The sequence below is a fragment of the Scophthalmus maximus genome, chromosome 4 (assembly GCF_022379125.1).
Source record: "Scophthalmus maximus strain ysfricsl-2021 chromosome 4, ASM2237912v1, whole genome shotgun sequence".
Lineage (NCBI taxonomy): Eukaryota > Metazoa > Chordata > Actinopteri > Pleuronectiformes > Scophthalmidae > Scophthalmus > Scophthalmus maximus.
The window spans coordinates 17616262-17634498 of record NC_061518.1 but is presented as its reverse complement, the minus strand read 5'-3'; the positions used below and the strand labels follow the sequence as shown (position 1 = coordinate 17634498).

The following is an 18237-nucleotide window of genomic DNA, read 5'->3' as shown; positions in this document are numbered from 1 at the left end:
GCGGTATATAAAACTTTGGTTTTTGATTAATGCTGTTTTAAAAGCAAACCAATTGGCCATTACCAGTGTCCTTTTTTATAACCTGAGCACTTTGCTTATTTTGAAGTCTTAGTACATTGTGTCACGGTAAATCAATCAGCTGATCGCCTGCAGTTCAGTAGTGATCTATTACAGAAACTGTGACAGATCAGAGAAGGATGAGATGGAGCCTTGTCATTGACTCGACAGTGATTGTCAGTGACAGTCCACATGACTTCTGCTCAACCCCCTTCAGCTCAAGGCTCAGTACAAAACACTGATGCATAAAAATACACTCATCTATTGTATCTGTAAATCGTGCCAAATTTAGCAGTTGCACTTTTTTTGTGGTTTTTCTCATGGGGCTCATTCACTAGCTCTGTCATGTCTACATGCTTTGACTATGGCAATGGCTACTTAACGGCAAACAGGCATAATTTTGGTGAGCCTCTCCTGGGGTCCGCAGGGATAATCCACTGTTGCTGCTTTACCACTGGAAAGTATAAACCAATAAAAAGGAGACTAATCTCACCCGGCATGCATCCAGAGAGGCTCCAATAGGGGTAAGGGTTTCTGCAGTTGCTCCCTTTTTTTTCAATTGCTTGGTGGGATTATTTTCATTCATTTTTGTTCACACATTTTTCCATTTTTCATCACCCTATCATATTATTTTCTGTACAGGCCAGCCATGTTTATACCCTGAATGAAAACAAAAATCAGCTCTCTGCATCAGTGCTGCTGTCACATTTCGCATTGATTGTACATCAGCCATGTGCTGAATGACTCAGCTCACTCATTGATTAATTGTAGCTTCACCACACACACTTTCAGTAACAAACTCTCTGTCGCATGTCGAACAAACCAGTGTGGAGGCATCTGATTAATGTCTCCTAACAAAAGAAAGACAGAATGAAAGAAAGAACTGACATGGATACTGGTTCTCCTGTATATGTAAACCTCTTTGATTCAACTCGTTGCTGCAAATTAAACATTTTAAATGAATAAATTCCAAACCATGGGCTTGTGTTGGCCTCCAACTCGCTCACCAGACTGAGTTTCACAAACTGAACAATAGAGGGCAGCATGAAGCAACGAGGAAGATATCAAGTCATCTGAAATCCTAATCAAAGCTGAGAGCAAGTTTGTGCACTTCCTTCCAAGTCTACAACATTTCTTACTAAGAAACAAATAAGTTGCACCACTAAAATAATTTATTTTCTAGTGTATTTGGTACAGTGAACTACACAAAAAAATACAGGAAAAATCTTAACGTGGGCAATGTGTTTGAATATTCATTTTTCTAGTATGTTGTGTGTAGTTGCCTCAGTGCGCCTTTAATCCCTTATCAGCTGACATTCTGATAAAGAGCTGCGTGCAATTAGATATTCGTTGACATTTAGTGAACATCACACACGCAGGCAAAGTGCTGCGCTGCATTTCTGCAGTATGTGCAAACCCCAATCCTTGAAAGAGTGACACCTATCAAATAGGACCAGTGTGGGGGCAGATGCTGGTGTTTTTTTTGTTTCCTTCACAACTTTCTTTACAGAACATAATATCACAAACCACATCTACAGTCTCCCACACAATTTGTTTTCCTTTTTATCTTCTCCCTTCAAAGGTCATCCATGAAGATAAGAGATGCAGGTAACCTGAATTAGACCCGGGTGAGTCTGGAGACCCATCTGTTGCACAGGAGAAAGTTCAGTCAAGTAGCGATTGCCACATGAATAAGACATGATCATTTAAAAATTCAACTTAGTAGGAATATAATTATGACAAATCACAGTTCACAGTTTCTAACAGTTTCACAGTTCGAAAATTAAGAACATTTTGGATTATTTACAATTTAAACCTTATGTCTTCCTGCCCTCCTTTCTTTTACTAGTGAAAAATAACTCATCACAAAATCATAATTATTAATATAATTTTTTGTGTCATTTTTAAGGAACAATTTCAGTAACTTCACTTCATTCTTTAGCTACATTTTTTTGTCTCAGATATTTTGCAACAGGCTAAGAATCACAGGTCAGGGTTATTTTCCAGTTAAACTTGATTTGCTACCTCTTCACTTCCATTGTAACTCAGTCTCATAGAAGACTTGGTTATATAGATTACGTATCTAAGTAAGTATCACAGTATCTCTGAATACAGACTAGCACCAACTTAAAAGTAACTTATTTTTGTTCTACTAAACAAGTGATTATATGTAGTGATCACCTATCATTACTTATGTAAGTCAAGTTACTTTACACCTGCTTGAGTAGAACATTGTTGGTATCTGTTCTACCAGATTCAGCAAAAGGTTTGTGTGAGGTAGAATCGTTTTATTAACATTTGTCCTTCACCTGCATGGCTGTTAGCAAGTCTGAAATGGCAGGATGCCATTGAACTGATCTGGTGTCTATCTGGAACTCAGGAGGATACAACCATACAGTTTTAAGAAGAACAACTATGTTGCTTCAGAATGTGGCATATAAGTCATAAAGGGTTCAACTTTGTGCTTTTGCCTGGAAATAAAGGCCACAGGAAATGTGATATTGATGCTTTCAGATGCATTTGTGAGCCGAGCGCCTGTCTGTACGCCCACATGCATCTAGCACATATGAAGCGCGGTTGTGTCAGAAAAATAAGAGGGTGTTGTCTGCAGCAGATGCTATTTGTCTTCAGTATGGATTGATTTACATCAAAATATTCACTCGTAGAAGTTGTTTCCAGGGGTATAACAAATTATTGCTGGTGCTTTTTTTCTTTTCTTGTTACACTGCTTGAAAATAGGAGAAAATAACTAATCTTGACTCTTACACAAAGAATATATACAATATATATGTTCTCATTTGTCATCATAAAAGACCCAAATATTATAAAAAATTTCTGAATCTGTGATGAACCATATGTGTGTTTGCAGTAAAGCACGCAATAGAAACCCGGGATGTTTTATAACTCTGCTTATCGGTGTTGCAAAAACCTTTGGCGAAACATAAAAAAACTGGCTTGATAGAGGCAGATTGTTCTTGATCAGCCGCACGTGTTTGTGAGTCTATATTTGTGTGTAGTTCAGGTGGGGGGGCATTTCTGAATATCATACTCCAATTAATGCCGTTAGTTAGAGTAAGTTACTTATGTCAATAGAAGAAAAACCAGCAGGAAATAACTAATACAAGTGTGGGCAAGAAGATCATCAAAGTAGCAACACATTAGAGCTTTAGAGTACATGAACCTCTGTGTTGCCCCATAAAGATTAACCTGAGGAGATAGATGGGTTGGACAGAGACACAGAGGTTCAAAGGAGTGGAACAGCCCATATATAGAAGGATTTACCTTTGCTGTATTCTAACCACAAATACAATTTAACCTCTCTTGTAAGAAATTCTCAGATCAGCGTTGAGATTCAAATGATCAACGACAGAAAGGCGGTGGATTGAGATCGAACATGCAGTTTGAGCACTTCTCATGTCAGAGTTACACTTTACAAAGTGCTCATTCAAATTTTCAGCCATTATCGAACCTTTGTTTAGTGTTCTGAAATGAAAAAAACTAAACAAAAAACCCAACCTAGTGCCACAATGGACACAGCACTATGCAAAAGTACAATGTGAGCAGAAAATAAAGTGGAGAACAACAAGTGACACCCCATTCAGCCCTGCAGCATCAGGGATAAAAGTGGCAAATTAAACGCTGTGCTCTGGGAACAGAAACATCAGGTATTATTTTTTTTTTCAAATGTGCTATTTATACTGCACCATATAAATGATCCAAACAGCTATGGTCAAGATGTCTGCTCTTCCCCGTGCACATGGAGAACACACAAGCCTAAATTGGCTAATTAGAAATTAATGGGCCTCTGTGCTGACGGGCTCCAGGGATTCTGAGGTAAAGACTACATGATGTTATTCTACTCACCGAACCTGTAACCACGCAAAGAGAGAAGAGGCAAAGTCGAATGCGATCTAATCGTGAGTGGCAGGAGGAAAATGGACGACCTATACTGCATAAAGAAAAATAACGGCGATGACCTGGCCCCTCGACCTGGCCTCGTGAAATTTCAAACGCGTGTACATTTTGACGTGCAACCCCCGCCAACACAACCAAAACATCACAGTAATAAGACACAATCAAAGACTTTCAAACGTTAAAGTCTCTCTGCGTTGTCCAAATCACACATCGCGTTGAAAAAGAAGCACACTTTGTAAAGACTGTAACAAACTGTTCATGAGCCGAGGAGCAGCGTGTGCGCGCGCGCGCGCGCGCGTTCTCTGTGTTGTGTCTGCTGACGTCACCAGTGGAACTGCCTTGTCACGCGGGGTTAGTAAAAGTTGGGATAGCAGCTCCCGAGAGAGAGAGAGGGAGAGAGAGAGAGAGAGAGAGAGAGAGAGAGAGAGAGAGAGAGAGAGAGAGAGAGAGAGAGAGAGAGAGAGAGAGAGAGAGAGAAGACTTATTTGTTGTTGACCGGGAGACGGAGAAACAGCGAGAGAGAGGCGACTTTCACTGAAGTTGAAGGCTGATTCTCGTCGCTCACTGCCGGAGCAAGCGGAGCCGGCGACGTGTACTTTTTTTTTGAGGGGGGGCGGACGTTGTTGAAACGACGTAGGGGAGGGGGGGTAGGGGAGGGGGAACCGCCAGGTTCGTGGTGTGTGCGGCCAAACAGCTCACAGGTCGCAATGAACCAGAGTTGAAGTTTCGGCGTCGTGGCAGTCGGTCGATGTTGTGACCTTTCAGGAGAGAGAGCACCGACTCGCTCCAGCGGTCGACGGTCGAGCGGCGGGGTGAAACAACCCCCCCCCCCCCCGAGCTGTCAAACCCCCGATGACGACTGCAAACTGCCCCGGGAACGAGGAGCTGGACTTCAGGCTGATCTTCGGAGAGGACGGGCAGCAGCAGCCGCTAGGCCCCGCAGGTCAGTGTCCAGCAGCCCTCTCTCCCTCTCCCTGTGCCCGGTGACATGTTCCATACTGTCCGGGGTCTTGCACTGGTTGTAAAACTGAAGACGCGGTGTGCTCCGACACAACTACGGTTGGCTCAAACTTAGCCCGGCAGCTGTCGACTGCACACGCTGCACTAAGTACTTTCAGAAAGAGAGGAACCGGCCCCTTTATATAATTGTTTTATAATTGTAAAAACAAACAAAACCATTTTTTTTTGTATTGAGAGCTCGGGACATTGAAGGCATCACGGTCCGTCCAGATCGCGGCTCGTGAACACAACACCGGCTGTCATTAGCTCCACATGCTAGCGCGTTAGCACGAGTGCCGCTTTTTGTCATGTGCCAATTATATTGTGTGATGTGTTACTGGAGTTGTCGTTGACATTTGTACACGAGCGTGAGAGCTGAGCTACGGCTTCAGTCGGTCACGACCACTTGTGTTGTGCTGTGTTTTCAAATAAAAACTAATCTACAAAGGAAAAGTTCATTCGATACTGTGATAGTCAAAGTAGCAGTAAAATGAATTAAAATAAGGGGAGGTTAAGTACGCAATTTGTCTTCAAATGTCACCACAGTGCGTCAAAGCAAACTTTGCACGAAGCTTTTTAAGAGGAGACTCTAAGGTTGAACCTTGATGAGGTTCGTCCCTAAAAACGTCCCAAAAAGTTTGAAACAAGGTTTTTTCTCCTGTAGTGCAAGACATTTTAACTGCATTAAAGTTTGTCAACTTTGCCCTCACTGCCTTAACACATCGCAAGACCTATTTAAAAAAAATCAAGTTCCCATTGGAAATTCTGTGTTGTCCACTATAGCAGCTGAATAAAATGTATATGTGCTCCCGATATGTTGGGAACGTAAATTAAATAAGAGATATGTATAACCAACAGGTCATTTTGAGGATTTTTTCACTCACATGCAGTATTGAGGAATTTAAAAAAAATCAAATGAATGATGCACTGAGCCCGTCATACGCCATCTTCTGTCACCTTCAAGAGTGTCTCCAGTCCAACAATGTCCCTTTTACATCCAGGGCACATTACACTAAAAGTAGAACAGTACAGTTGAAGGAGTCTTGTATTTTGCTGTGATTGCAAGTTCATGGGACAATATAACAGTAACACAAGGTTGAAAATATTATTTGTTCCTGTGGATCATTGATTTAAGGTATATACCAAGATAAATGAGTCGCTGAGCTTTGAATCTAAATGTTGAGCTTTAGTGCACGGCACTGTCTCTTTCTTCCTTATGCTAAGCAATCGCAATCACCAAATAAAAAAAAAACTATTTCAGTATATATTCTTTGGTGTTTTTCAAACAATATTACAGATGTGTAATACCTGGGTTTAATGATGAATTATTAATCACAGACAAGCATAAATGCATTAGAACAACAATAGAAACAGAGTAATTGATCAGCAGAAGATAATTGGAGAACTAGATATTAACAGAATTAATGTATTTATTAGATGGTGCAGATTTTTGGATGAAGTTTGGTTTTTGAAGTATTGAAGTTTTTTTCACTTAACTTCGTATGGTATAGAAATTGCTCGAGTAGAGATAACTGCTTTTGTGATTAATGCGGGTGCTTGAAAATGTTGAAAAGAAATCGGGGACTCATGAATCAGGGATTTCCAGATGTCTGCACTGAGCATCTCAATAGCAGAACAACTGGTAGATTTCCATGGTGGACAGAAAGTTCAAGTGGCGTTGCAAAATATTGGATGTGGCAGAAGTGGCTGTGAAAATGATCAGTTAACTGATATTGCTAAAATGCGTACTACTAACTTTGTTATTCTTGGGAATGACAGAAGCTGCTGCCATTTTGGATTAGATTTTTTTATTCCATTATAATTTGGAAAAGAGTCTTAAAGCTGAGTGAGTTAAGAAAAGGTCATGAGCTAGATTTGAACCCCAAAAAATAATGCATGTGTGGCATTCGCCTCGGTCTGTTCAGCCATGCAAAGTTAAGCCTCTTCATTTGTTTTTTGTCTTTGGGCCTAAACCATTGGAACCAGTTGATTCTCTGGCTGTGTCCCTTTCACGAAAACACTGGCAGAGAAATGACTCCATGAAGGTTTGGCTTGTGCAGTCTTAAATCAATTTTTCCTTCGATTAAAAAAAGAAGTTTCATTTGGAGATGGGACGAGGGAAAAAACTGCAGTTGGAATAAGCGTAGGAATAAAAGCACCACTGTGCAAGTGGTTTTAATCTGGTCTGGAGTGTATGACTTGGCTCGTGGGGGCGGGGGGGGGGGGGGGGGGGGGGGGGGCTGTCTAAATTAATAACTGAAGTGTAATACAGGATCACACAGCCAGAGTCACAGGGAGTTGCACACTCCTGCATTGTCTCCTACTCTTAAAGCAAAGCTCAAGTCCGGACTTGTTTTTGTAAAAACCTCCTCAATAAATATCTGACAGTTTTCTACTCCACTGAGCTTCATATTTCTACTTGTTGCTTGAACTGGGCTCTGGATGTTATCATTTCAATATCTATGTTGCCACTTAGTCACACGTTTGATTTAAGTGCTGTGAACGGGGAGAGGTAACTTCCAGCAAAAAGCACAATGGAACAACAGTGTCACATTTAGCAGCTGAACCAAAATATACAATATTTTACAGCGACGTGCTCAACTTTCTACAAAAGTGCTGTTCATGTGAGCTGGTTGCATTCTCCTTTTTAATAATTTCATCTCAATCTTTCACGGAGCTGAGCACTGGATGTTCGCTCCCTGTGCAGTCCAAGTGTTCTCTCTTCAGTGTTCCTTCGTATGTGAATGTGATCTTAAATCTGTGTATTGGTTTGGTACAGAATGACACTGCTCCTCTCTGTCTGTCATTTTTTGTGTCCTTTACCCCTCTGAATGTTTTCTTGGTATGACACAGTCATCTCTTTGAGGTGAAATACACCACTGTTCTATTCAGAGGCAGTGAACACATACGGGTTTTTCCCTGTGTGAATTAGCCTAACTAGAAAGTGAGATTGAGTCGTTCAAATTTCACTGTAAAAAACCTTAGGGATGGATAAAATCAATACTAAACACATTTATTGTTCATTGAAAGCAGGCATCTCATATTTTATTAATAATTAGAGCCCATCCGATTTATCACTCGTACGATTATAAATCAGCTGATATGAGCATTTCACAGACATATCGGTATCAGTGTTTATGTTTTCTGATATGCACTGATATGGTAAATTTTATTTTACAGAATAAACAGTGCAGAGAAGATAACAATGTGCATTTATGTTTTCATTTTACTATTTAGAAAAGTACATTTATTTTCTATATTATTTTCAAGTTCTGTAAATTTGACTGTGCTTGTGTTTTTTTTTATTAAGTTATTCATTATAATGTTAGTGGGTAACTGCAAAATATCCAGCCTCAATTACAATTCTTTTTAATAAAGGTTCGATAAGGGAAAAAAAAATATTTAAAAATAAATTAAATTTATTGGCTGATATATATGAACAGGAAATGTTTTACTACCTAATATCGGCATTGCCCCCCAAAATCCATATTGGTCGGGCTGTAGTAATACTGATTATTAAAAGCCTCTGCTAGAAACAAGTTTCCTTGGTTAGAGAAATTAACTTATAAACTTCTAATTTGTTGTTATTGTTTGCATTTATTTGGAGATTCAGGAGATGGTCTCAGACGGTCGACTAAACCGTCCAGTTGAATGAAATTATTGTCACCGATGCCTGACTGGACCAAACAGTTGGCAGACAATTCTGATTTGGTAAGGCCAGAAAGAAAATGAATACACAAGTGTGGATGTGTCAGCTGCTGAGGTATTGCTGGAAAAATACTGGTGATGTTCATTCATCACAACGTTCACGTTCTCTTTGGTGAAAGAAAGGAGGAGATTCGGCATGAAAAGCAGCTGCGTTTTCAGCATTTCTTTTTCCCAGGATGAATGACCTCAGCTTTCTGTCTTTTTTAATTTCTCATTATTAGCTGTTGAGACACTTAGCTGGCATGCCGTAGATGTACCCTGGCAGGGAAAACCATGTGTTAATATGTATATAAGTCATGTTTTGAGTAACTGCTTAACAGCGCCAGCTTACTGTGACTGAAAGTGGCAGTATTGGAGGCTTGTGTGTGATGGTTTCGCCTGCTGCAGAGAGTGTCCTCCAACTTGCTTTCATGTATAGTATCAAATGGGGTAAGCCTGGTTGTACATACTAATTATTGAACATGTTTACCTTCAATGTTTTTGAATCTAGTTTTCATAAATGAAAATAACGTAACCTATTTTACAGTGGGTTATAATTGAGTTTATTTTGAAGTACCACTTACCCCATTTGTGAGACAGTGTCTTATATAGAGTGCCTGTGTGAGTGGTAGAAATAGGTATTGGTGAGTTTGGGGTTATGCAGGTTACGAGCAGTGGCCTCATTGGCCGTTAGAGGTGTTTTGAGGCTAGGGGGGCAGAAGTGCCCTTTATGGGTGGCAGAGTAGTGGATCCATAGTGGAGGTAACTGGCTCTCTGCCCAGACATGTCATGTGGGGTTCAGATGGCCGGGTGAAATGAAAGGAAAGGGGAGCACACCGCTCTCTAGCTGCTGGTAAGGGGAAACACGAACAGCATTTTTATTCACTCAAGGCATTTCATTTTTCTTTCTATTTCACAAGCTTCGACTTCTTTTTTCCTTATCTCACATATTAAAAGACGTTTTTTTGTGGTTTGCCGGTTGCTGCCATACAAGTAGCGAGCATTGTAGACGCACCAACAGGACGAGTGAGGCGTCTTTCCTCTCTCACTGCTTTCTCAGGATATGAAAGAGACCACGAGTGACATCAGCAAGACTGATGGGGGCTAATGAAATCTCCAGATGCCAGCAGTAGCCACAACCACTAAGTTTCTTGTCAGGTTTGATTTTCCTCTGCTAATGTGTGGTGACATTTCATGTACCTGTAACTTTGCAATGCTTAAATATGAGGATATGTCGAGGCAAAAAAAATAAAATAAATATATATATATAATGAAGTGATCTAACTGAGAGCAGCTAGTGGAGAAAGCCCTTTTGCCCTTGTCTGTGTTATTGTCATTGCACTGGTTCTTTGAACCGAGTGCACGATCCTCTTAGTCCTTGTCGTGGGAAAGACTGAAATTACATCGCTCTCATGGTGGACTATTTTGAGCTCCCAAAGAGAGTGGCAGAGGGCAGGCGGCAGGTTCTAGTGACTAGTTCGTACTTGGAGCAGGAGAATCCCTCTCGCCCCCGCACGTCTCCAGCCATCGACTTTTTACTGCTGAAGCAAATTTGTGATCGTAACGCGGAGAGGAGTGGAAGAATGCTGTGTGCCACATCGCCAGGTGAGTGTGTTGGCACTCCCAGACTCCAGCCAGGTGTGTTTTGCCTGCTCGTGTGTGTGTGTTTGTCTAGACTTACAGGTTGAGGGGTGGGGATAACCGCTTTGACAAACAGCTGTCATTTGAGTAAAGGCTGTTCTTTACGCTAACATTAAACCGTCAACAGTAGATTTTCACTCAAACAAAAACACATGTCTGCTTTAAGGTTAAACTACTTATGAATAATTGAAGTATTGCTGATAGAATTTCATGTTGTATGGTCTGCAATTGACTTCCATTTTGCTAATGTCCAGGCGGCCTTGGTATTACTTTCTTTCAGTTTTAAATAATATAAAATATCAGTTTTCGTCCTTTTAATTGTGAAGCTTGTACAAATTAGACACATGGTTGATAGCTGTTGATATGTATTGGCAGCATTACTATAACAAACACAAATTATTTTATAAAAAACCCACAAGAAAGCGCCGGAAACAAAGCCGTTTGTCCGTTTAAAGTAAAGGGAGTGTTGTGTTTGACGGTCAGCGTTTCTAGACTTAATTAACTTTTAGTTTGAGATGAGAGGACGCACGTGTGAGAACCGACAAGGTCTGATATTTTCTACGAAAATGAAAAAGACAAGAGGGGTCAAAGGTCAGACAGTCATGCATGAGGTCCACGTGGGGCTGGATCACCATGTGGGTGCCCCCTAACCTTACTGAACTGAAGGGGTCCCAGCACCCACCGTTTTGAATGAGACGTTTGTTTCCCAGGGTGAGGCCTAAGTAACTATGTGTGGCATCTGTCTAGTTTAAATTTAGTGTAACTGAAGCTACCGCTGGCTGCGCTGTATCAACATGTCAGAGGCTGTGTTGCTGTTCAACTCAACTGCATCTAGTTCCACCTTTTTTTTGTTTCTTGCTGTGGTCCCATTTTACTATGAGGCGCGGCTTGCTATACAGGGATTAGGGTGGTTTGAAACCCATTTTATTTTGGGCTACCCATCAAAGCTATTCCTCAGTCAGGCTAATGCTCGGTATTGGCACCTCTGCCCCCATGCAGTTTTTCTTGTACCACTCATGTTATATATCCAATGATGGGGTATGACTTATTCTAAAAAGAGTTATGGTGGAGTAGTACACTTTTATTGGAGTTGAACAATTATTGGAGGTTTGAGATGGGATAAACAGAAAAGTGTTCACAAAGTGGAAGACTTCACTAGTCACCACCAGATAGACTTTCAAGGGGGGTGATGGTACACATTCCCATTGGGGCCTGGTTGAATGGACCCTACTACACGGGTCACAATTGGAATGTGGACCATGTGGACTTTGACAGATTGGCGAAAAAGGAAATTACACACTAATTGTGGATCAAGGTTTAACCATAACTGCTCATCACTTCATGCACATTGTGCTCAAAAGAGTTTTCTTGTTAAACATGCATGGACTGGTAGAGAGTTTTTTTCTGTACATATCCTCTTCAATTTGTCTATCTCTCTACTTATGGAGGGAAATTAGTGTCATCCTGTTTTCTCCCTTGATTATTTCCTGCCTATGTTTTCTGTTGTGTTGGTCTGATTACAAGCACGATACAGAGTAGAGTAAGAGGACTGTTACGAGGTTCTTCCCCAAGCAGAGGAGACAGACCCTTTACTTGAGGACACTGCCTTTCTTATAATCACCTCATTATCTCCTCTTCTATTACACTACTGTTAGCAGCACAGAGGATGAGAAGAACGTCTGCTTGTACAGTTGTGTAGATAATCTGTGATAAGATGGGTCAAGGCCGGCAGGTAATATATATATATATATATATATACATATATACATACATACATACATACATACATACATATATATATATATATATATATATTTTTATTTTTTTTTGTGTTATAACAAGCATTACTTTGTTGATTCTTGTAAAGTCATACAACATAGAACGAACTGTAATAATTTATATGATTTGTAGGGCTGTGCCCGACATTAGCCATTTTTCCCCCAGTATAAACTCTCAAGCAACACTTTGTAAACACGCCAACTAATCCCTCTGAGCTAATGCGCGCTATCTATGTTACAATCCCTCCCAAAAAACGATAATGAACACTCAATTTACAGGATCTCAGTGGACAGAGAGGTATGCGACTGATGGTTTGAATCCTCGACTTTCAGGGGGCAAACCAAATTATTTATTATGTGGTTGGTACGTATTTGTAGACACCGTTTGTGCTGCATTCTGACTTTACTCTAGTATACTCCTCTCTCTCTCTCTCTCTCTCTCTCTCTCTCTCTCTCTCTCTCGGCTGACTTTTTCAGGCACAGTCGTTCCTGACAGATTGTTTAAATGTCACCCCTGCTAGCAGTCGCCTCTGATGTTATCTGCTCTGGGTTATTGTAGGCCATCAAGCCGTTTGTGTTCCCCTTGGAGGTCAATCTTCTAATGCATACTAGCTCTCCTGCTAAACACCCAACCACATGAATGGTCTGGCAAGTTTTGTGCTTACGTCCACTCAAGAGACCCTGTTATTGGGAAAAGCCAAGTCATGTGGAAGGGAGTTGCAGCATCCATGTTGCTTTTTCATTTTCTTCAATTCTTTGGAACTTAATTGAAGAGATTGTGTATTGAGCAATACTGTTCCTGAACATATTGCACAGACACTGACATAGGATTGAAGCTGCTGTTGCTGCTTTGACTTTACATCCTGTATAGACAAAGTATAAGGTTTTCCGGTGTTCTGGTGTCAAGACCCCTCAGGTCTGTTAATCACAGTCAGGGCCCTTTAAAAAAAAAAATCTGTATGCGATATCATTCTCTTTTGAAGACATTTTACTCAGTTTTATTTGGTATTCATTCCATGTTGTATTTTCTTTTAACACTAATAGCTTTTTTATTATAAATTCCATTTAAATAAAATTGTTGTTATTATGATGATTAGAATATTAGTATGAATCTCCTGAAATCGCTCTTAAAAAAAACCAAACAATTTAATCGATCCTAAAGGCAATTTGTGATGTGTTTCGAAGGGATCTTTGTGTATTTCGTTCAGGTGGTTACTTGGCACTCTGTGTTTAGCCCATAATGTTACCTCGGCATGAGATTGTTAATTAGGACCTTAATTTAGCTGCTGGCATATGTTAACTTTGACTTAGGCTGCCATTGTTAAGCCTCTGCTGGCTGGTGAATCTGCTGTGATGGCACAGGAAGGCTATTTGATGTATCCCTAACATAACATTACAAGATAAGACAGTAGCAAGATGCTGCAAATGCCAGATTAGAGCGAGATCCATACATCAGAATTTGACTATATGTTTAAATCTGCTTTATTCTCCCTGGTGTTTGGATGTCACTCTATCTCACTCTCACTGAATTGTGTACACAGACCGAGCCACATACACATACAGGGACCACCAGTAGGTTTGGCACAAACCCAGTCAGCAAGGTTTAGAGCCACAGGTGTAGGCCAGCCATCACAGTATGTGTGTGCGTGTGCGTCACAGCCTCTGTGTTTAGAAATGAAGGCAACCAGCCAGCTGCAGACTTCTTGGAAAACCCATAGGCAAGGATTTAAATTTGCTTCTGTGAGCTCTGCTGGGAATCACTGCAAATATCCACATGAACTCACATATTCAAAGAATACAGTTAAAAAATGTAATTCTCAAGAAAGACATCTTGCTTATATTAAATCAAGGAGGGCCATTATTTAATTATTGTAACTACGGTGCACAATCTACATAAATGCCAGGACACCTCACAGTGGACCGTCAGAAATATTGTTGCTACCTTTCAAAAATCCTGAGGAGTTCCACACAGTGAGGTACACTGAAATTTGGGGGGAAAATAGAAGCTGTGTCAGAGTTGAGATATTGGAATTGGTTTCAGCAGAGAACAGGTTGCATCTTTAAAAGCATGAAACAAATGCATGTTGTAACGCAATAAGTGTGACTCCCTGAGTCGATGTGGACTGACAGATGTCTATAATGTTCTAGAATTAAACATTTAAATGTTTCCTTTATTTGAAGGCCACAGAATTAAAAAAACAAACAAACAAATGTACAGTTTTAAATGTGTTAAATTGATCATTTATCTGAGTTACAGGGCATTTATCCCTGGAGGCCTATTGTCCATGGCGTTTTGGCACAGTCTTCTTGTGACGGTCAGTAGCTCTTTAGCAGAGCTGAAAAAGGAGACTGGGCTGAGCACAAAGCCTTCTGTATAGGGAATGTAAGCAGAGCCTTTTCTAATCAACTTGCTTGCCCACCACAAAGGTAACCCTGGCTTAGGTTACCCTCTTGCTCAGCACCACATGGTGTTGGGGCAAGTGGGTAACATAAGACAGTAATATGAATTGGGGTGCACAGACACAAATGCGTGTGAACATTGACACACACAAAGGTACACTCACATACACCCATAATGCATGTGCAAAAAGCCGCAGTAAGATAACACTACCACAGACACAGAGGAACATCACATTCACCTCCCACAATTTTATACCCATACACACACATGTATATGCTCAAAGATAGGTAGACAGACAGATTGCTTGTGCAGCAACTGGAACCTGTCATCCTCTATGGGAGAGTAAGATATTTCCCTCGCTCAGTAGTAAAGTGGGCTTTCTCAGAACTTGTGGCCTGTGTGTCACTACTGGTCACAGGACGCTGACACACTTTGTGTGAGAGTAGGAGGAGGAAGGAACAAAGTCTCTATGGATTATCCCTCAACGAAGAATCCCCAGGCTGTGTGATGGTCAGCCAGAAGCCTGTCATGCTGTGTGTCGAGGAGCCAACGTGAATGCCACCATCACCAGTGGGTCAGGGCGTTCACTGTGGTTTCCTTAAGAACACACTGGGTTTTGTGGTGTCACAAACATCCAACAATACACACTTTACTGAAACATCTCCCAGCGAGACGGAGCTATTAGTAGCTGAGGTACAGCAAAGCCTCTTAGAGATCTTTATTTAACCGGATTGGCTGTCCGATGTATGGGCACTTGAGGAGTGTGTGAGGCACTAGACTGTCAGGAACAGTGCAGGGGATTTGCAACCAAGGCCATTGATAAAACAACTGTTCCTCTCCTCTCCTCTTTTTTTTGACCTCCTTTCCTAAGGTGACTGCTGTTTGGCTCTGACTGGGGGTTTTCCCACCACCAACCCCATTCCCCACACTGGGGGGTTTTAGGTAGCAGGCTAATCTTATCTCGGGGCAAGGAGAGGGCTGTGGGCCAGGCGACATGGTCATCCCCTGTTTGACCCTCATCTGTGCAAGACTGCCAATTAACTCTTCATCATGTGTTTTTGATTGAGTACGACAGAAGTCAAAAAATAATGGGATGTTTTTCACCCTCATCAAATAAGCCTGACTGTATTGTGGAACATCAGTACCTGGAGTTTTTTTTTTACCTTTTTTCGGTACACTTGCATTTTCTGCTATATGCTGTTGTCATCACTTGTGCATACTGTTATAATTCCCTGCTTATTACTATTCAAATCACAAGCTCCTGGCTTCATACTAATTCATTAGTATAGCGCCAAATCACAACGTACCTTATCTCAAGGCACCTTACATAGTAAGGTTGAGACCCAACAGTTCCCACAATGAGCAAGCACTTAGCGAATATACTAAGGTTTCAGACATACTACAACAGCTGACTGCCTTTATAGTATACTAAAACCAGTGGCCGAGTGTCAGCTGATGCTAGTAAAAAGGCTAAGCTAATGTCAACCAGACAGCGAACAAATTCAGATATCTCTAACAACAACTTGATCCATCTAGCAAATAAATTACCTGAAAATGGCAATGAAGTTGTTGATGCCTCACTTCACGTTTCATTGTCCATGGAGGGTTCAACGTCTTCGGTGCTGGCTGCAGGCATGCTAACATTAGCCGCGGCTGCCGTGTTTCGTCAGGTTAGACCTGTTCTCACAAATATTTCAGCGAGCATTGTCTGCGATACATTTTGAAAAGATTAACCACACTTTTGACTGTTTTGGGCTCGGCATTGTCCTTACTGTGCAGTCACGCTAGTCTCTTTCTCCTTCTCTTTAGCCATAGGGTGCCTTACTGCAACCCAGAGATCTGGAGTGTGAATTTGGCACCATTTAATTTAACGTGAGTTTGGTACCCAACTCTATCCACATTCTCAATTTCGATCTTTTGTAAACGTTTTTTCATAACAGATCTTTAGCAAATCATATCAATTTAGGTCATCTTGTTGAGGAAATCTCTACAAGGCCTAAACTGTGTATTATTTTGATATTTATTAATCCACTTGTGATTAACCACTTTAACTCCCATTTAAGTTTCACAACAAAACAATGCCACATAAAAGGAAAATAAAAACAGTGCCAGATTTAACAGCATGAGATCCAAGGACAATTTCACTGCGACACTCAATTCAATTTGCACACACAATTTGTGTGTGATTAACACCTAATATACTATGGCAGCAGCTCATTATTCAGTCAGCACCTAAGACTGCCCTGCCCTGCCCTGCCCTGATATATTTGTACTTAATATTCTTTTGGTGTTATTCAACAGAGCTAAAATTAGATGTCGGATTATGTTTTTAGCTAAGCAGCGAGCAGTAGAAGAAAACCGACAAATTCAGAAAATCAAAAAAAGAATGATTCCTAGCTATGGACAATTCATGTCTTACAGTACACATGGCAATTGTGCAGTGCATTTTTCTTGGATCACAATGTGAGTTGTAGACTTGTCTAATGAGGAAGATACCATAGTGGTGCATGTGTTTCAGTGCAGAAGGTTTTGTGGATACCTCTGCTCGGCACATCAATTGACCGATGCACCCAAAACCCACATATTTTATTGTATACACTATGTTCTATTTAACTTGTAAACTCCTCCTTAATCCCTGCAGGCATTACCTGTCATATGGTAATGTTGACTTGTACTTTTGTGCGCTTCCTCAACCACCCCAATCTTCTTATGTCTACTTACTCTATCCTCAAGTATGTTTCATGGAGCAGTGTTGTCATTTGTGTCTGAAGGGTTTGGTTGATGGTTTTCTAGATTGTACCTCTCCACACGCATTTGGACATTAATTGTATTGAATCAAATGTTTTAAAAACTACTAATCTGGCTCTTTAAGAAAAGTACAAAAAACAAAACCTTCTATACAAAATGTATAGAAGGTTCAACGTCATTAGTGAAATGCGTGCAGGAGGCAAATAGTGCCTGAAACCGTGTGAATAGCAAAAATGAGCTGTTAGCTCAAACAATCAGGTCAGAGCTCTGGATTTTATGAATTCTGAGGATGGTTTTACACCGAAACTGCAGAAGTTAATTGCAGTTTTAAAATAAGACAGCCCCCACTTTGACTGTGTGTTTAAGGCTGATTAATGAATATTCTGTGTTTGACATGTGTCATAAAATGGGTAACAGCAAATAGAGAAGCTGACTGATGGCTTTTATTAGCATTCATACATGCTAATGTTACGAAGACAAGAAGACACTGCACTACTGCTCTAAGCGGGTAAACAGAATGACAACATACATTTTTTTTAGGGGGCTAACGTGTTTTTTAGCGAATTTGTGATTAGCACCAAGTAGCCAAGTAACTGTTACTAGCTGCTGTTTCTCTCTGGAATATGTGTCGTGCTAGCATCAGAGTCCAGAGTTGCCTATCAAAGGTGGCGTGTGGTTAAAAAAAAAGTTGAGCAATATAATTGAAGCATACAAATTTACCTCAGTAATTTCACTGGTTTCCAGCAGCTCCTTAATTTCTAAATAGTGAAAGTTTTGAGCTATTATGACATTTGTAAAAATTTCTTTTTTTGGTTTAAAATAGACAAAAAAAGGAGCCAACTCTGAAATGGCATCTTATTATTAATAGCAACAAGAATTTAGAAAACAATGCGAAATCAAAATTTGTTACTACTTTACTACAATCTTGTCACCTGCTACCAAAGCAGTGCTGCCTCCCTAATACATGCGCACACAGTAACATTTGTCTATTGAGTTTTTTCAAAATTTGAT

General features: G+C 40.6%; 1 protein-coding gene across 3 annotated transcripts in view; it reads left to right on the top strand.

Annotated features, from left to right (window-relative positions):
* Window positions 1–4400: 4400 nt before the first annotated feature.
* nfatc3a (nuclear factor of activated T cells 3a) overlaps window positions 4401–18237 on the top strand; it is a 59981-nt gene continuing 46144 nt past the window's right edge. For 2 of the 3 annotated variants that reach the window (XM_035627460.2, XM_035627458.2), the window contains exon 1: window positions 10056–10296. In XM_035627460.2, coding sequence (XP_035483353.1) covers window positions 10071–10296 — 226 coding nt within the window. In that variant the 5' untranslated portion in view covers window positions 10056–10070. Of the gene's footprint in view, window positions 4916–10055; window positions 10297–18237 lie in introns of those variants that run through there. The other variant, XM_035627459.2, reaches the window with a different exon arrangement.